Below are 18122 nucleotides of genomic sequence, written 5' to 3'. Positions count from 1 at the left end.
TTATAGCTAGTAATAATAAAATTAAGATAAATGGTATAATTAATATTTTGATAAAATAAAAGATAAAAAAAATAATTTAATAAGAAGTCACAAATTTATTGAGAAAGGGTAAATAGCTTTTTGTGAGGCGTTTGTCCTTTATTGCAACAAATCAATAGTCCACGGAGACAATTTGCTGTTCTGGGGTTACTTGCAAAATGGCAATAATTTATAGGGGTTTTTTTGCAGTTTACCGGTTCGTCAATTATTGTGTGTAAACTATTTTTTTATTTTTCAATGTTTTAAAAAAAAAAAAAAAATTAAGAAAAGGTTCTCAGACTTTTCAGAGCACACAACGTGTATAATTATCTTCGAATTATGGTAATATATCTCGCTAGGAGGCTAAGGGCTAGTGGAAAAACAATGGACCTGAAACAAATATGCTTTCAACATCTGGTGACAAGTTGGGTTTCTTCCCTCAGAAATAGTTGTGGTTGTAGATACAGAAACTAGGATACATGTTACCCAACCCTGCACAAGTCAGCACAAACTAGGATACATGTTACCTAACCCTGCACAAGTCAGCACAACTATTAGTATCTGCTACAAATGCCTCAAATTTATGTCAATGTTGACACTACCAGAGAAACAATCTGCATAACCTGTTTCTTCTACATTGCCTCAAATCATTTACGTGGTAAAGCTTTGAATACTTCAGCATAATTGGATAACCAAAATTTTGATCGTCAAATTAACAGCTTTGCATAGTCACAAAGAAACTTGGCATAGTCAAGTTATCAGTGCGTCATGTGCATTTGTGTTTTTGTGTGTATATATATACACACATACAGATTTGTAGCAACTGAATTCAGTAACCTGAATCTGCACTTTCCAATCTTGTCGTTCTTGAATTTTCATCAATTTCTCAAGCCTGTATCATCTTCAAAGAAAGGGTTTCTGTCGCAATGTCATAGTTTTGCATAGCAGATCTGATTCTGCAGAAATCTAATTCATTGCTTAAATTAAAATAACACCCAACCCCAACCCCAACCCCCACCCCAACCCCAACCCCAACCCCAACCCCCACCCACCCAAAAAATATATATTAAAAAAATAAAAATAAAAATAAAAAGGAAGCAGCAACAAACAGGCAACATCATGTATTTCATTTCTCTTACAGAAGCTTTACACGGGATGTCCTAAAAGATCCTATACTTGCTTGCTAGTCCAACACTCACTGCATCATGCCTACAAAAATTTTGAGCACATCCATGAAGGGCCTGAAACTTTAGTAGCATGGGAAAAACTAACTACTCTCTACTCATTACTCTGATATCAAGGCTATGGTTCATGTTCACTTGCACGATGATCTGACACAGTCCCCTCTGATGATATTTCCTCTACATCAGGCTGTGTAGCCCGAGTAGGATCTGATTGAGTCTTGCTGGAATCCCCACTCTCAGTTCGGTCTGGTTTCCCTCCTTGAAGTGGACCCCACAAACCAAGAGGTGAACCCTGCTTAGCTTTCTTTTTCCCATATGCATCTTCTGAGTTTGGCAATCCTCCTAGGTCAACAGATTTTGACAAAGGCAGCTTGCTTTCGAGGAAGCTTGAACTTGTCATGCTTGGAACGGTACCTGGACCAACACAGGATGCCACCAATTGAAGCACTTCAGGGGAGGGGGCCAATCCAGCACTTGCTTTCCTCTGGGGATTTGAACACACTGATGAGGGTGATGGATTCGTCATATCATTGAGAGGATGGAGCACATTGAGGTTGGGTTCAATCCAAGTCAGTCCTGAAGTTCCAGCAGCTGATTGTGTAAGCAGAGGAAATGGTGGGGCCAATGGAATGGAGGTTGAAGCAACATCGTCGCTGTGGAGGTTACTTTGGAAGTTATTGCTGGTTACTGCAGTATTTGGTGGGAACTGCCAAAGTGTATGTGACCTCCGCTTCTTCTTCTTCTTCTTCTTCTTCTTCAAACTCCATCGTGGATCCTTTGGTTGGGAAGGAGGCGGGGCTGGGACTACAAATGGTGGAATAGTGGGGTTCTCTTCCCCATATAGCAAGCGAACTGATTGTGCTATTGCTGAGACAGTTGGTGGCAGTTGAGGATCTGGGGGTCTTGCAGGAGCACTTACAGCTTCACGAAGCCAATGAGGCAGCTTGTTCTTTGAAGAACTACTTTCAACTACCCCTTCTTTCCCCTTGGAATGGGACGCATTCAGACCTTTATTAAAATCATGTAGCAAAGCAGAACTGGCAGATTCACCAATCCCCATGTTATTATTGGAATCACGCAAAACATTTAACGACCTATCAAGAAGACTTGGTAACTTCCCATACTTACTTGCTCCTTGTCCATCCACCTGATGTAAATCAAAGCTACCTGAGCAGTTAAACCCTAGAGAAACCGATCTATTGGCTCCAAAGGAATTCAGCAGAAATGGTTCCTCAATCTGTACATTTGAAGAAGTACCAGGTCTATCTGAGGGTCCAGCGATTGAATCTTCAAATAAATTTGCCCGCAATTTATCAGCATTCCAAGTAGGAATAGGTGCAAAATGCTCATTACGCAAACCAACTTGATCCGGTGGTTCTACATGTTGTAAGCTGGATGCTAGATCACTAAAACCCAATTTCATGTCCGTCAGGTGGGTTTGAAATTTAAGGGGCCCATTAAATTTGCTTCCATGCAATGCCCTTGCCATCATTCCATCAGAAATGGCAGGAAATAAGGAAGATTTGGTAGATTTAGTAGGCTTGATTAGTCTTGGCATTGGAAAAGTTGGCCCATCCAGGATCTTGAGTTGTTCCTCCTCCCACCTTGCTGACAAATCTTCAGCAGTTTTAAATTTGGAGAATTTTAACCTGGGGTCCTGAAGCATGGCATCCCAATTGCCCCGTCCATGTCTGCGAATACCAATCCATAGAAAATCAAGTTCATCCTCAGACCACATGTCTAGTTTTGTTTTCTTTTTGAGCAGGTTGCTCGATCCAGGTCCCGTTCTCATCATTATATTTTCAAGAACCTTCCTGTGGTTTTCAGGGAATGAAGAATATGCAGGTGGCATCTGACCCAAACCCAACATAGGAGGCACCTCCCTCTCTTGCTGGCTATATTTAGGAGCATCTTGTGGAAATTTCAAATTTGTCAACAATGGCATTGTGGGAAGGTCTTGCACAGAGTCATTTGCATCTCCAATTCTTGTCCCCAATGATAAGCTGGGTAACAGGTCAGGAAGCGGATGGGGCATGTTTCTGGCAGGAAATGGAAATCTGGGCAGCAATTTCTCATCAAAAGGTAATTTAGGCAGCACCATCTTTTCTGGAATATCAGACAAAGTTGTGCCTGAATTTTCTAAATGATCAGAAGCTTTTCGTAGAGGAAAAGCCGGAAGATGCTGCAAATAAAACAAGATTTACAATTAAAGCACATCTGTGGGTTACATTATTTCAAAATGGAAAAGCATGTACGCTTACAAGACACACACACACAGCATACCGAATTACACATGAGATAATTATCGGGCATGCTGTGCTTCATCCGCTGTTGCAGAATTTCAGCTGATGTATCCGGCAATTTTAATTTGTCTGAGGCAGTCTCGTGACCTATAACATCCATCTCATTCGAACTCCCAGGGCAAGGGGTTATGTGGAATGGGAACTCTGGTCCAATTCTTTGCCGGTTTTGTCTGCTATATGATCTTGAATGGTTCCTATGTGATGATTCCTTTTGATTAGCATTAGGAGCACACAGTCCCAGAACTGGTAACAAGTTGCTGCTGGACATTGACCTTGGATAGCTTGTGCCTTGTAACTGGTGACTAGGCAGGAAGGTGTCAGGAGAATGATGGACAAGAGGTTTAACATGAAGATCCAATTGATCACTCAGTTTATGCTTCGATATCTTGCCTAGCCTTAGGCTTGAGTCAGCCTTGCTCTTCAGTGAATCCAATGTTTGACCAACTTTGTAATCTTCCAAGTCAACCATCGAAGCCTTCTCTTCAACAGCTTGAACTAATCGAGTCACTTGATCCCCATCATTATCATTGGATAAAGGGTGTTGAGGAAGTGACTCGGGTCCGGACCATTCCTCAATGGGACCAGATGCTTCAATTGCTTTTCTCTGAGCTAGTCGTTCTTTCTGTCTAGCACGAAGCTTGGCGCTGTTGAACCAAAATAGTTGGTAAATAATTATGAAAAAAGAAATAGATGGTAAATCGTGGCATGCATGGCACAAGAACCTCTGATTAAGCCAACTTAACCTCATTTAATCAGAATAAGTTAAACAATTATTTGTAGATACCCCAATATTACCTATGGTAGATTTTGTAATAATAGCAGATTTTTATCCAAATTATTCACACTAAATATTTCATTACTCTTCCCCTGCAATTAGTTTTAAAAAATGGTCCACCTTATTAACAATAGTTAGCAATAATTTTCATATCAATAATTATTGCCAACAATGAATCTCAAATTTGTCATTGTGGCGGCATCTAGATAATACAAAAATGCTGTAGAAATAGTTCTAGAGAAATCCAAACTCACAACTTTGTTTTCAGAGCTCGTCCTGCTGGTGTATACTCTCGCTCTGGCTCTGGTTCTGGCTCTGGCTCCTCTTCAGCACCACTCTGCTTTGACACACACAACCAGGGAAAAAAAATATATTAAGACCAAGATACCTACAGATTAACACAAATACATCCCATTCAGTTAGTAACACCATTTCAGATACATACACCATGAAAATCTTAATTGCAGTTATTCCATGGAGATCCAACAACAAGCACAATAATAAAAGAGGGCACCACACTCAGAAGAAACACGAGTTCTGATCAAATAAGAAAAACTACAACTCAATAATACACTATAAAGAATGCTCCTCCTATGTATACTATTCCAAAAACAAACTCGAAATGCATAGAAACTTCCAGAACCAATTTCTATGATCAATTCTCAATATAAGACCTCAAAAATGCCTCAAGGATCCTCTGTCAGAGGGTCAATTTTATCTAACATTGTACTAATTGATACTATTTCCCCTTACCAATCAGCATCTATCTTTCATACAATTGAGAACTTTTTGCAGGTTTATTCATTTGACAAAATGCATCAATCCCCCGCTGTGGGGTTCTCTCTCCCCTTCCCACAGGAAAATAAAAATTAGAAGCCATACAAAATAATTCACAAAATAAATAAAGGATGCAAATGATTATGGCACAGAGAAACATAGAAAAACCATCAAAAAAGATTTTAGCACTTCTATACCCTCCAATCAGAAGTGGCCATGGGCCAGGCTCAGCATCTCCTACGAAATAACAGGTGGCCCATCCTGGACCAACCTTGCACCTAAACCCGCAAATCCAAGTTCTAATCCAAGCTCAGACTTCATAAATATTTCAAGGCATGAGTCTAGTCCACCATCAGCTTGACAGTGTACGTGGTACAAAGTTACCTTTTCAACTAACAGGATAGGGTTAAAACCCCTATAGTTTTTCGCTCTTTTAATAGGTTTATGTTTTATTGTAAATATATTAAAGAAGAAAATGTATATATAATATATTTAAAATATATATCATTATATATGCATGTATTATAACTTGTGTAATTCTCGGGTAAAAAACTCTTCCCAAGCCTGGCCCAGATATTGATAAGGGTTTAATATACAGTCCAGCCTCCTCTATGGACCTACACAACATACCCAGGCCTTCTCTATGGCCGGGTAAGGTCTCTCGGACCAGGCTGGTCATCAGACCAACAGCCACACCTACCGCCGTCCTTCCCTCCCTATAGCCAAAAAAAATCAGACAGGGTACCAGATATATGTCACAGTTCCTATCACATGAATCATCATTTAGTCGGTGCTTCAGTGGGAAAAATTGCTCTCCTAAACTCAACCCATAAAAATCCATTAAGTTTGGCACCAAATGAAAGGTATGAAGCAGACTTTGAAATCTTATATCATATGTCTTCTCTCAAGGACTACGAAAATTAGGCCAAGGCCTCGAAGACGAGCAAAACTAGTAAATGCAGTCCATTGAGGTTTGCTTTGAGAAGGATCTTTCAAAGTCCAAATTCGTAACATAAATTGCAGTAAAGGGTAAAATAGTTGACAACCAAATATAACAGATGACTTCATCAACCTCCAGTCAATAAATTTAAAGATGTGTCGCACGAACCTAACATATCTAAAACTCCTCACTAAACTGAAAAGATAGGTATTCTAAATATGGTTAAAACAACATCCAAAACATCAGCTACCATAGTGAAGCAGCTGCTAGCACACTTCTGAGGGGTGCCCACTAAAATAAATAAATGGTGAAAAGAAGATATGTGGTGGAACATCTGTCATCAAGAGGAAACCACAACCACTTGTGATATAATGAGGCTGTAAAGTAGTTCAAATAGCTTTTTTAAGGTCTGCCTTCAGCTTGGAAAGAAAACAAACTCATATTTGTCAACCTAGGTAGAAGCATCTAATTTGGTTCAGAAATGTGCAACTTTGTGTCACTAAATCAAAGGGCTTAGACTCAAAAGCATAGTAGTGACTTCAGATTTTCAAGGGACTTGGTGATGCTAAAAAGCTTCAAAGTATCACATTACTTTTTATTATTAAAAATCTTAAAAGGGAAACACCTAATGAAATTAAATTTCACCTTTGAGTATAAGCTAGATTGAGCTCAGTGCACCACAAACTGAGGATTCATACAGCATTGACATTAGGATTCTGTTAAAGAGATTTATAAAACTATGTATTTGTAATTTATTAAAGACACCTCCATCATCTTATCCTCGGGATAGAACATTTATAAATACTTAGAGAAAGTCGAGATAATTGAAATTTCAAGTAGGAAGATTTTATTCTTTAAAAATATTTTTTTTTAACAAAAGTATTAGACCGATAAACTTTCATATGTAGCCGTTTCTTACTAAAGGTTTCTTTCAAAGAAATAAAGAGCATAGACATGCATAGTTTTGAAAGTAATTAGCTTACATACAAAGGAAAATGGCCATACCTCACTTAATGTTTCACTAGGGTGTGGAGCATATGCTTCCCTGTAAGAAACAGCTTTCCTTTGGCGCTTCCCTCGACCAAGTGCTGCTTCCTTCTCATTCTCGTACTTCTCCCATCTACAGATCCAATATGAAACAATGTAAAAGAAACTACCACAAGTCACTAGCTACTAACTTCAAGATTTCCTCTGAGAAATTAAAAGTGCTTTAGGATCTTTTTATTTTCGTTTCTGCAAGTAAAATTACTTTATGTCTTATGAATGCAGGAAATTTCAAACATTATGCTTCAGAAATCCATTATGTTTTACCACATAAAGTAGCTGTTTTGGTTTACCATAAAGGAGAACATCCCCCTCACAATTCCCCAAAAATTCATCTACAATAAAATGCACCATAAAATTTTTTAGACCATCTTTCTGTATTATAAATTTATGTCCTCTTACAAGTGAATTGTTGTTTCACCCACCGAACGAACTGTAACCAACTAACCACTGATGACTATTTGTGAGCTTTCTACATATTATTCAACACCAATAAACTCCAGTAACTCTAACCGAAAAAATAACAGATGAAACCAATTTGGCTAATGGTTATGTTTCAGTGTTCATGTATTCTCAATTTATCTAATCAGTTTTTTATACTTAACTTCCCATATTTTGGCTAATTGAGTTAGAATCAATCGACCAAAGGAGAAGACATAATCATACTACCTCTAAGTCTAATCTATAATCTGGGAATCCACTGGAATTCTGCTTGCGCAACTCTCAACAACTCCCTCTAAGCTTAACTATATACTTGAAGGAAAGGTTAAGGAAAAGTTTAGAAACTTGAAGAAGAAGAAAGAAAACAGGAATCTCTTGTATACCATTTATATGTAAAGACAAATTTTGTCTTTCTTATTCATGTGGGGACTATATGCCCAAGCACTATATGCCCAAGCAAATATACGTAGGATGTGCAATCCTGGGTAGAAGACCAATGTTCAATATTTAACTCAATAATGTATACCAAGCTCAAAAGTTTTGGGACCAGGGTAAGACCGATTCTACATATGATGACCTGTGTTGGGTCCCTTTAAGTCAGTGACGGAACCAGAATGAATTGCCAAAATGATCAAATTTCACGGTCACAAGCTTACTACCTCACTGGCTTCTGTAATAAAGGACACTAAATTTGCTATTTTTGAGATGGACCTGGACTTTTAATATACCATAAGTCTAAGGACAACAATCATGCTCAAAATTAAGAAAAAATTATTATAGTTAAAGTCACGGTAAAATAATAAAAGTAATATGCGTCCCAAATTTTGAATTACCACTAAATAGCAATTATTTTAAAATTTGAAAACAAAAGGAATTCAATATTCACACCATATCTATAATGTTTCAATCCACTACTTTAAAAGGGAATGACACATTTAATAAAATTGTGGACTGAGCTTGTTTTCAAAAGTTATGTGATTTCATTAGTGTTAAATGTCATTTTTCAGTCACTAAATTGTGCTTTTTTTTTTTCAAAAACTAGATGAGATTTTAAAATTTTGAGGGGAACTTTACAATGAAATCTTATATTCTAAAATAAAAATAAAAAGAAAATTGAGTGTGGCAGCTGCCCACACTGAGACTATCGTGGCTACATCCCTGGCTAAGGGGGAGTCGATGAACGTAATGGGTCTGTATACAAATGTATACACAGAAGTTTTATCAAAAATTCATATTCAGTGGGGGCATTATTAGAATTTATCAAAATTCTAAATACTTAATGTAAATAGAAATATATATATATATACCAACAGGCCTGTGGCCTAACAGTACCAGGCCCCTACTTTCCAAAGGGAGGTCAGGGGTTCGAACCTCAGTGGAGGCATGTGTGTGTGAGTACCAACTAGGAAAAAATATATATATATATATATATATATATAAAATAAAATAAAAAAGGCAAATTAGAAAGTAAAGAAAGTTCCGTACTAATGTATCGGAGAAGCCATCAGTGGGGGCATCCACCCCCACTGGGCACTATGTGCCTCCGTCCCTGATTTCAGTTATGCAGAGGGAAGCACACAACTACAAGGTTCAAGATAGGCCTACCAGCCACTTCAAGTGCCTGTGCTGGCCTTCTCACTGTTGGTGCAGCCCCAGAAGGTCTTTCTTCTACTCAAGGCAATCAGTGTGACAAGGAAATAACTTCTTGAAGTAAAACAACCAGACTTAAGGGGCATTGCTGCAGTTTCTTATATAATCAAAGTGCAAGGTCAACAAGCTCAGTGAGACTTCCTTTTCGAGTCCAAATAATGGCTCGTGATTCCTCTTTTTATAAGAAAAGCAACCCAGCCACGAATCTGATTCTATCCCAAGAATCACCTAGTTACCTCCAGGCAGTCCTTCCACTCGTCAATAGCATCCACTCCTCCCAAATCTGTTTCTCTAGTGATTTTGGTCCTAGCCACTAGTCACCCAGGCTTCAATCTCATATGGTGGTTTGAACTTTGAATAATTGTGTCGAACTCTTCTTTGTAGTACGCAGCAATAGGTTTCAGCACATGTAGATTACACTCACCAGCTAATGCAGATGATGAATGTAAAGAAAAATGAGATGCAGTCTTAAAACTCACAATAATATCCACTCTATATTATATTCTCCGTATATGTACTACTGCCCTGGTATTGTGTATATATAGGCAACAGAGTAGTGTTAAGAAATTTAGGTAGGCAGAGTTTAAACCAAGTTCGAAAATACTTTTCCGAACGGTTAGATAGATCGACGATGCTCCAAAGGCAACGAAATCTACTGCAGTTCAACTAGGGACTCAAACTGAATTGAAATCATGACCCTAATTATGCATGCATGAATCCTAATTTGTGGGTGCATCATTGTGTCAACAATTTACCTTTATGCCCTTGTAGACGGAGATAACCAAATTACCCTTGAATATAGCATGAAATTCCATCTTTGACCTTGGGAGGTAACTAACACTAACTAACTTCTGAAAATTTCTAAACTAAGTTAGAAATTGAAACAAAAGAAATGACTCAGTTTTGCTCTACAAAATTTATCAACCAATGCCCTATTGACCAAACAGTTTCATTTACTTAATTTTATTGATGAATATCACACTATAGACTTCCATTTCTTACAAAACACAATATACAATACAAACATCTGTGAACATTAAAGGCTCTTTCTCCTTCAACATCACACCCCCCCCCCCCCCCCCCCCCCGACTTTCGTCTGGATATCCCTCAGTAACATCAAATTACAAAACAATAAGGGTCAAATAACATGGTGCAATAACTATAGCGCAGCAACCTATGAAAGAGGACTACAAGAAGTAACTCCTTACCTCACTCGCAGAAGCCTGTCCCATTCGTTTTCTTCAGTGCCACTAACCAAATTATCCTCCTTCTTTTCAGAAGCTTGGGAAAACATGTCATCGGTTACAACGGGAGGTGATTCAGTTCCCCCTGGCATTTCTGTTGGTTCATCATTCCACTCCAGCGACTGATAGGTTAGAGTAGGAGAAAACAGCAAAAGGACACAACAATTAAAAGATGTTAGAAACCATACAGCCGAAAAGGAATAGGAAAAAACAAAAACAGAAGTTCACAACGCAACTGGAGAACTATATTTTTCTTCACAAATAGCAGAAACAACTGAAAAGCAAAAGAGTGACACCAAAAATATTTCTAAGATTGCCCCTGTAACAATATGAGAAATGACAAGGTTACAAATTTTTAGTTATCTGATATGCCAATGGTCATATACATGACAATGCCATTGTTATACAACTTTAACAAAACCAAGTTGAGAAACACCACCAAGTAACTATTTCGAAATAAAGGAAGTACAAGTTATGAAGGAAAAATAAGCGTGCAGAGGAAGTACAAAATATGAAGGAAGAAAATATACATATGAAGTATACATATAAAAACTCTTAATATACCAGTCATTTAATGAAGATTACTTTGCATCAACCGATTATGGAAACATTGAAAAGTATAACAGGCAAAGGATCAAACAGTGGCAAGTTCGGACCAGGTTTAGTTCAAGTCAGGTTATACCTGTTCACTAACAAGGGACTGCCTGAAACCAGCCTGACAAATGACAATATTATACTACTGATATAAAGAACAGAAATTTCACAAAATTTGTTAAGGAGTAAGAGTGACTTCAGGTTTCTTGTTCCCAGACTGGACTTGTAATATCAACCCAAACCTTTTGTATTTGGGTGAGTTGGCGAGCCTGGATTATATGTTTTGATTTTTAATGCAGCAGAAAAGTACTGTTATGGCTTCAGCAATTTCATTTTCCCTGTCCCACTTAAAGGTATATTATGATTAGAACATAAATTGGCACACCTAAGATCTTGAGTATGCAAGTCTTTCACCTAGGTAGAACATCCGTTGCAAAGCATGCTAATAAGAAAAAATGCAAATTGGAAGTTTCACATGGACCACGCTTTGAACTTCGTGTAACAAAATTTATGGTTAAACTGATTTTTATGTTAGTTTTAAGTTACTAAGATGCCAGTAAACTTCTGATCCACAGGTCTTATATTTAGTCATGTTACTGGCCCGTTAGATGTGGTATTTGTTAGGTCTAAATTTTTGTTAGCAATCAAAGTTTCAAAATTGCCTATCTGGGGTTCTCAAATATTCCACCATACTTGCCAAATTTCCTGAAACCTAAAGAAGGATGATGTAGGGCAGTATTGAAGTGGTGAATATACAGGTGGTCAATGGCAATTGTTGGACAAAGCGGTTAAACCAGAAAATATATATAAATCAGAAAACATAAAGAAATGGGGATGAATATGAAAATGGTGAAGATAGGAGAGAAGGTAACTTTTGTGTAATATCATTTAGTGAGGAGCAAAACAACATTTATAAAAAGCAGCCAAAAGCTAAAATAAACGTGGCACACTTTTCTCCCCAAAATTAAATATAGAGAAACTGATTGTGTGCCACGAATGACATACCAAACATCAGCATAAGTAATTCAGGCAAAAGGTTATGTTTAGATGCTCCCCTTTATGGCTCTCCTGAGTATATCTTGTGAAATCACGCAAAAGATTCTGACTTAGAACTCTATTAACTGGAATCCAACTACAGGTGAACTAGGAACGGTAAAAAATAATAAAGATAAACAACTTAAGCCACAAATTCAATCAAGTAAGCAGAAAAAGCTATTAAAGCAAAGCCAACTAAGCAATAACAACTGAAGGAAAGAGAAGAATTGAAGCATGAAGATCTTCTTCTCCTGCTTGTATGCTCCTAAAAACAGAGTAACTTTGCACTAGTTTCTCATTCAGGCTGATATCAAATGAAAAAGAGAAAGATGGAAGACCATGATCCAACTTCATAGGAATATATACAAATCAAGTTGCCAGTTAATGAGGCAAAATAAATCTCCTCAAACAAAAGTGTGGCCTTAAGGATTAAAAGACATGTTGACAAGTGTTAACCGGCGCATAGTGTGCATCTCAGCTAGATATATATATAGACCCGATTTGACCCACTAATCTATAAGGAATCAATGAAGAAAACCAGCCAACAGTTTTTTTTTTAAAAAAAAAAAATCAACGTCTGCATGCAGAGACTTGTGTTGTTCTCAAAAGAAAATGCCCTAGGACACCTATACGATTCCCCCAGTTCCACGTAATCATAAGTTATAAATATTTCAGTTAATTAAAAAACATTTAAGAAGAACATTGATGATGACACGTACCAATAAATTTCAAAAGATAAAAAAACCTATTCTACAAAAAAATGCATCTAACCTCAGGTCTTTCTTAAAAGATATAACTAGTGATTGGTATTACGACCTCAGTAGCTATCGAAGAAAAGTTTCCCTTAAATTGATTGCATGTATACATAGATAAGTCTATCATTCACCTTTACTGAGCCAAGCATATCATTCTCTAAATCCCCTTCAGCATTATCAGGCGAACTGGATTGCAGGTTTGAACGGTCAAGCAATTTCAGAATTGCATTTTCATCCCACACAACCTTGGTGCTGCCATCTGTACACTTATCCTTGTACACGTCCCCCAGGCCACCAGCCCTCCTCTTGTGCTTATGTTCTACATCTGTAACTACTTCATCTTTGTTGCTATGACTCTCAACTGTATCTTTTCCAGTGATGATAGAGGAATCATGAAAAAGTTCTTCAGTTCCCCATCGTAAGATATCTTCCACCTCCTTTTGAGATCCAGACTTGTTGACGAAAAGCTGATCAAGCATCAATTTCTTCTTAGCAAGCTGCAAGATGCGTTCTTCAACACTAGCACGAACAACAAGCCTGTACACCAAAAGTCTATTTGATTGTCCAATTCGATGAGCCCGATTCATTGCTTGGATATCCGCATGCGGGTTGAAGTCAGAATCATAGATAATCACAGTGTCAGCAGTGGCCAAATTGATCCCAAGGCCGCATGAGCGTGTTGATAACAAGAAAACAAATCGACTTTTGTCTTGGTTAAAACGCGCAATCGATGATTGACGATCACCCACTGAAACAGAGCCATCCACTCTCTCAAATGTTTTGGCCCCGAATTCAATGGTCAAATAATCCTCAAGGATATCAAGAAGCTTTGTCATTTGTGAAAATATAAGGACTCTATGGCCTTCCTTATGTAGAACCTTAAGCATAGAATGCAGCAGAGTCAGCTTGGCTGAAGCTTTAATGCGCATTTCATGAAGGAATTCAACTGACCCAGAATCAGGCTCAGTTCCTGGTATGAGATAAGGATGGTTGCAAATCTTTCTTAATTGCATCACAATGTTCAGCATTGATTGCTGCGGAACCCCTTTTCCCAAGTTGCGTAAAATTTGATAATTCTTTGTCAGCATGGCACGATAATATTCAGCTTGTATGGATGACAACTCAACAGGAACCATTCTTTCAGTCTTTGGGGGGATATTCTGCATAGCGTCCTTTTTAAGCCTCCGAAGCATATGCGGAGCAACAAGTTTCTTCAGTTCCTCCACTTTTTCTGCAGTTGTAAGATCATTGAACTTCTCCTCAAATGACGAAAGAGAAGGGAATGAAGCCGGCTGCAAGAAATTTAGCAAGTTATACATCTCTCCTATATTGTTTTGAAGAGGAGTACCAGTCAACAGTACACGATGTTGGAAAGAAAATGTATTGAGCAAGCTAAAAAGCTTACTACCCGAGTTCTTCAGACGATGCCCCTCATCAACCACAAGAACTTCCCAAGGGACCCCACGTAGATGAGAGGAATCAGCAAGAACCATTTCATAAGTAGTTAAAAGAACATTGAATTTATAAGAAGCTGTTTTCTTATTGAACCCACTCGGATCATTGGCATGCCATTCATACTGGCGAATTACGGTTCTGGCTTTTGCGCCTCCATGATACTCCACAACATTGAGGTTAGGAGCCCATAGTGCAAACTCAGCTGTCCAGTTAGGCATCGTTGAAAGAGGAACCAAAACCAAACAAGGCAGTGTAGCTTTGAACTCGAAATATAATGATGACATAAAAGCACAAGCCGATACCGTTTTCCCTAGCCCCATCTCATCTGCAAGTATTACATTTTTGGATTTATGCCAGCATTTACGCAACCAATTCAGAGCTTCCAGCTGATGCGGAAATAATAAACCTCCTTCCAGCTCCTTGGGTTGCTCAGAGAGGGTAACTATATCACTTTGTTGACGATCACGTTTTCCCCTTGGTGTTGCATCTTTGATTGCATCTCTTTCAAATGTCTGGCATTCAAACTGATTACATAAATCAATCAGATGGGATGATTTCGCAATCACAGGTTCATCCACTCTTTCCCAAGTGCATTCATCATAAGGAAGAGCAGTCCACTTCACAAAAACTTCGGTTGCACCCTCTTTGGAGGAACGACAAGCTATCACCCGCTGAGGCAGCTTCCACCTTTCCTCACAGATATTTATCACTGCAGTCCCATACTTTGCCTTGTAATTATCCAGTTTTCTCTTTGCCAAAAGTTTCAGCTGGGATTCAGAAACCCAACTATTGTGAATATGTGATTTCCCAACCCACTTAACTAAAAATTCATATGAAACTGCAACTCCACCAGAAGATGCACATTGAGCCAATATGGATTCTTGGAGTTTTCTTTCTGGACCACTATTCATTATTTCAATATCTGCTTCCTTTGTGTCACTGATTTCTTGAGATTCAGGTATTTCACAATTGTTTGAAACCTGATTATCATCACGACTTCTCAAACTAGCATCAATATTCTCTGATGCAGAATTCTTTTCAACTGTTTTCCCCAAGTCTTCTGTACTTGAAGCAGAGACATCTTGATTTTTATCATTTAGCGGTGTAGAGCTAGAACCATTTATATCTTTCCTCACTGAATCTGTGGCATCCCCTTCCCTACATTCTTTGGTGACTGACCTCCTATATACCTGTATCTTATCCCCTCCCATATCACTTTTAGGATTTTTTTCCTCATCCAAATAGCTCACAGTATTATGACAGCCATCAGGAAAATTTTCAGCAGCTCCACCATCTAAAGTTGTATCACAGCTGGGATTTTCCTCTGATAGTCTATTTTGTTTATCTGGAGTTAGTGAATCCTCTGAAGGCAGGTCATTTGCAACCATCATAGAGATCTGACGTGAAGAGTTCATGTCATCACCTTTTACTCGACACCCCAAAACTCGATCGACCTGTCATGCACACACACACATATATATATGAAATGTATAAAATAATATAAAATGTATAGTGGTTATCTCGCCCCAATAAAATAAAGCAGCATATTTTCCTTAGCTGACACCAGCCTGACATATAATAACACTGGTATAAGAAAATCTACAGTTTCTACAGTAACCATTCAATTTTTACCTGCTGGACTTCATCAGGAACATGATCTTCACATGTCACTGTTTCATTTACAATTTTTCCAGCTTCATGTAATTCATGCCACGAATGTCCTGCTTCCTCAGGAACCCTCTGCATCAAAAGGAAGAAATAATGAATATTAAAATAACTATAAATATAATAGCAAAAGAAGAAGGAAGTATGACTATGGAGTATAGAACACTAAAATGGAACTTGCAGCAGACTAACACATCAATCCAGATTAGAATGGTATCGAACTGTGATATATAAGAACATTGATTGCACTGACATACAACGGGTAAGGTAACATTGAATCTGCACTCAAGCAGTCTTGTCATAAATATACACTAGTATAAGAGTGTGTTTATGGGTTCTTTCAATATGAAAAAAGAATTAAGATAGTAAAGCTAAGAAAAAATAAAAGAAAACAAAATCAATGAATGCAATCAGATCACGTCATGAAAATATCAGACCCTCGTACACGTAAAACAATAAATATCATGTTGTCAGTTTGACCGTTTGAGCTCAACTATCATAATCTAAATCAAATGCACTTGAGGTGCTTCCGTGCAATCAGATCGTGTCATGCAAATTTCCGACCCTCATACACATAAAACAATATAATATATATATATCATGTTGTCAGTTTGACAGTTAGTAGTGCTCAACTATTTATCTAAATCAGATGCACTTGAGGTGATTCCGTGTAAGGTATGGGTGCAAAACTAATATATTTAATGTCAGATGGAAGGATCACAGGATTCCAAAACAAGAAGAACTGACTCTGTGTGCAAGCTGCCAAGTGCGTTTTCTTCCTCAACTCAACTTTTATTCCCATGAGGGTGCCACTCAAAGCAAACTCCATGGGGGACTTGATTGTTCAGAAGAAATAAATTATAAAATCAGTTCAAAAGAGTTAAACTAGTTTAAGTTACCAGCTCCCTGTCAAGGCTGCCAATAGTTGTTGCGAAATCCAAGACCCTATGCAACCTCTTAACCCAACCAATTTAAGTACCCAGATTTAAACCATTTTTGTCTTTTATGTCAGGTTAAGATTGAAGACAATCCATCGACAAAACTATAAATGAGTTTATGATTTACTCCGTAAATGACCAGACCCAACATGTTATGGTAATCCTCCCTTGAAAGAAGATACATATTATATTTCCTATAAGTCATGAAATTTTAAATGTGAAGAAACTACAGTAGTCACTAGAACCTAATTTACATAAATTGTGGAGTTCAAATCCTTTTCTCTATTACCATTTACTAGTTACAACACACACAATGGTTCTTTCTTTAGATTTACTACATTTTTTTCATTCCTAGCAAAGATAATAAATATTCATATGCCAGTACGAATGTAGTAATAGTTAATGATTTGTTATCAATTTTAAAGAATAAAGGACAAATACATGAGGGGCTCGGACTGGCATTAGACTTGATTTCCTTGTACTTCAATTTCTTGAGATTTCAAATTTTCAATCATTCTGTCAACTTTAATTTTATGGCTGGTATTAACAATGGGCCCAATTTCCTTTTTTTTTTTAGATTCAATGTTCTGTGGCAAGGGAAAGTTAATTTTTTTTCCTTTTAAATGCATCGAGTGCACTTTTGACAGCTAGAAGTAAGATGTCCATTCTCTAACTCCTTTCATGTTATTTTATGGCAGTAAAATCTGAGGATCATTGAGGATTATGAGAACTCTACCACAGCAAAGAAATTTTTAACTGAAAATTTATGCCTTCTTAAATATCAAGAAATTTGTTGGATTTATTGGACCCTTTGACCTTAGAAAGAGCCCATATTTCAATAAATTTTTTGGTTGAGGTAACCATTATTTATTATTAATCTTGTATATGCATTCATGGTAGGCCCCTTCTTTTGTATTTTAATAAATGTATATATATAAATATCAGAAAACAAAACGACAAAATTTTAGTATTTTAACAGGCCTAAAGGTTATTCCTCTTCAGGAGACACATTCCAAATATCTTAAAACAACTGAAGCTAGAGATGTTTTGGTGTTGGATCACAAATCAATTTAGGAGAGAGGCAAAAAATTTGAGATATTTTCTAGTATATCCCATGGTCAACACCTTACAGTACAAGCTCCGGTAAATATGATTCTATAAGATTTAAAGATAAAACAATGTGTTGACGATATCTATCACCACTATTCAGTATTTTGCAAAAGGTATATGGTACACGAAATGGTACGTGTCAAACACATATAATACTTGCACAGTTTACTTGTTTTTGGCATTTTTTAATAAAA

The 18122-nt window shown here is 37.5% G+C and overlaps 1 protein-coding gene across 3 annotated transcripts in view; it reads right to left on the bottom strand.

Moving 5' to 3' along the window:
• Window positions 1–1082: 1082 nt before the first annotated feature.
• LOC132268614 (protein CHROMATIN REMODELING 4) overlaps window positions 1083–18122 on the bottom strand; it is a 28620-nt gene continuing 11580 nt past the window's right edge. For 2 of the 3 annotated variants that reach the window (XM_059769443.1, XM_059769449.1), the window contains exons 5-11: window positions 15848–15955; window positions 12892–15669; window positions 10341–10498; window positions 7003–7117; window positions 4535–4620; window positions 3486–4149; window positions 1083–3384 (exon numbers count right to left, since the gene is read on the bottom strand). In XM_059769443.1, coding sequence (XP_059625426.1) covers window positions 1321–3384; window positions 3486–4149; window positions 4535–4620; window positions 7003–7117; window positions 10341–10498; window positions 12892–15669; window positions 15848–15955 — 5973 coding nt within the window. In that variant the 3' untranslated portion in view covers window positions 1083–1320. The remainder of the gene's footprint in view (window positions 3385–3485; window positions 4150–4534; window positions 4621–7002; window positions 7118–10340; window positions 10499–12891; window positions 15670–15847; window positions 15956–18122) is intronic. The other variant, XM_059769454.1, reaches the window with a different exon arrangement.

Source organism: Cornus florida, unplaced genomic scaffold (assembly GCF_030987335.1).
Source record: "Cornus florida cultivar Cherokee Brave unplaced genomic scaffold, ASM3098733v1 CherokeeBrave_3.0.0_Hap2_Chr01, whole genome shotgun sequence".
Classification (NCBI taxonomy): domain Eukaryota; kingdom Viridiplantae; phylum Streptophyta; class Magnoliopsida; order Cornales; family Cornaceae; genus Cornus; species Cornus florida.
The sequence above is the reverse complement of the archived record's forward strand: the minus strand, read 5'-3'. Positions and strand labels throughout refer to the sequence as shown.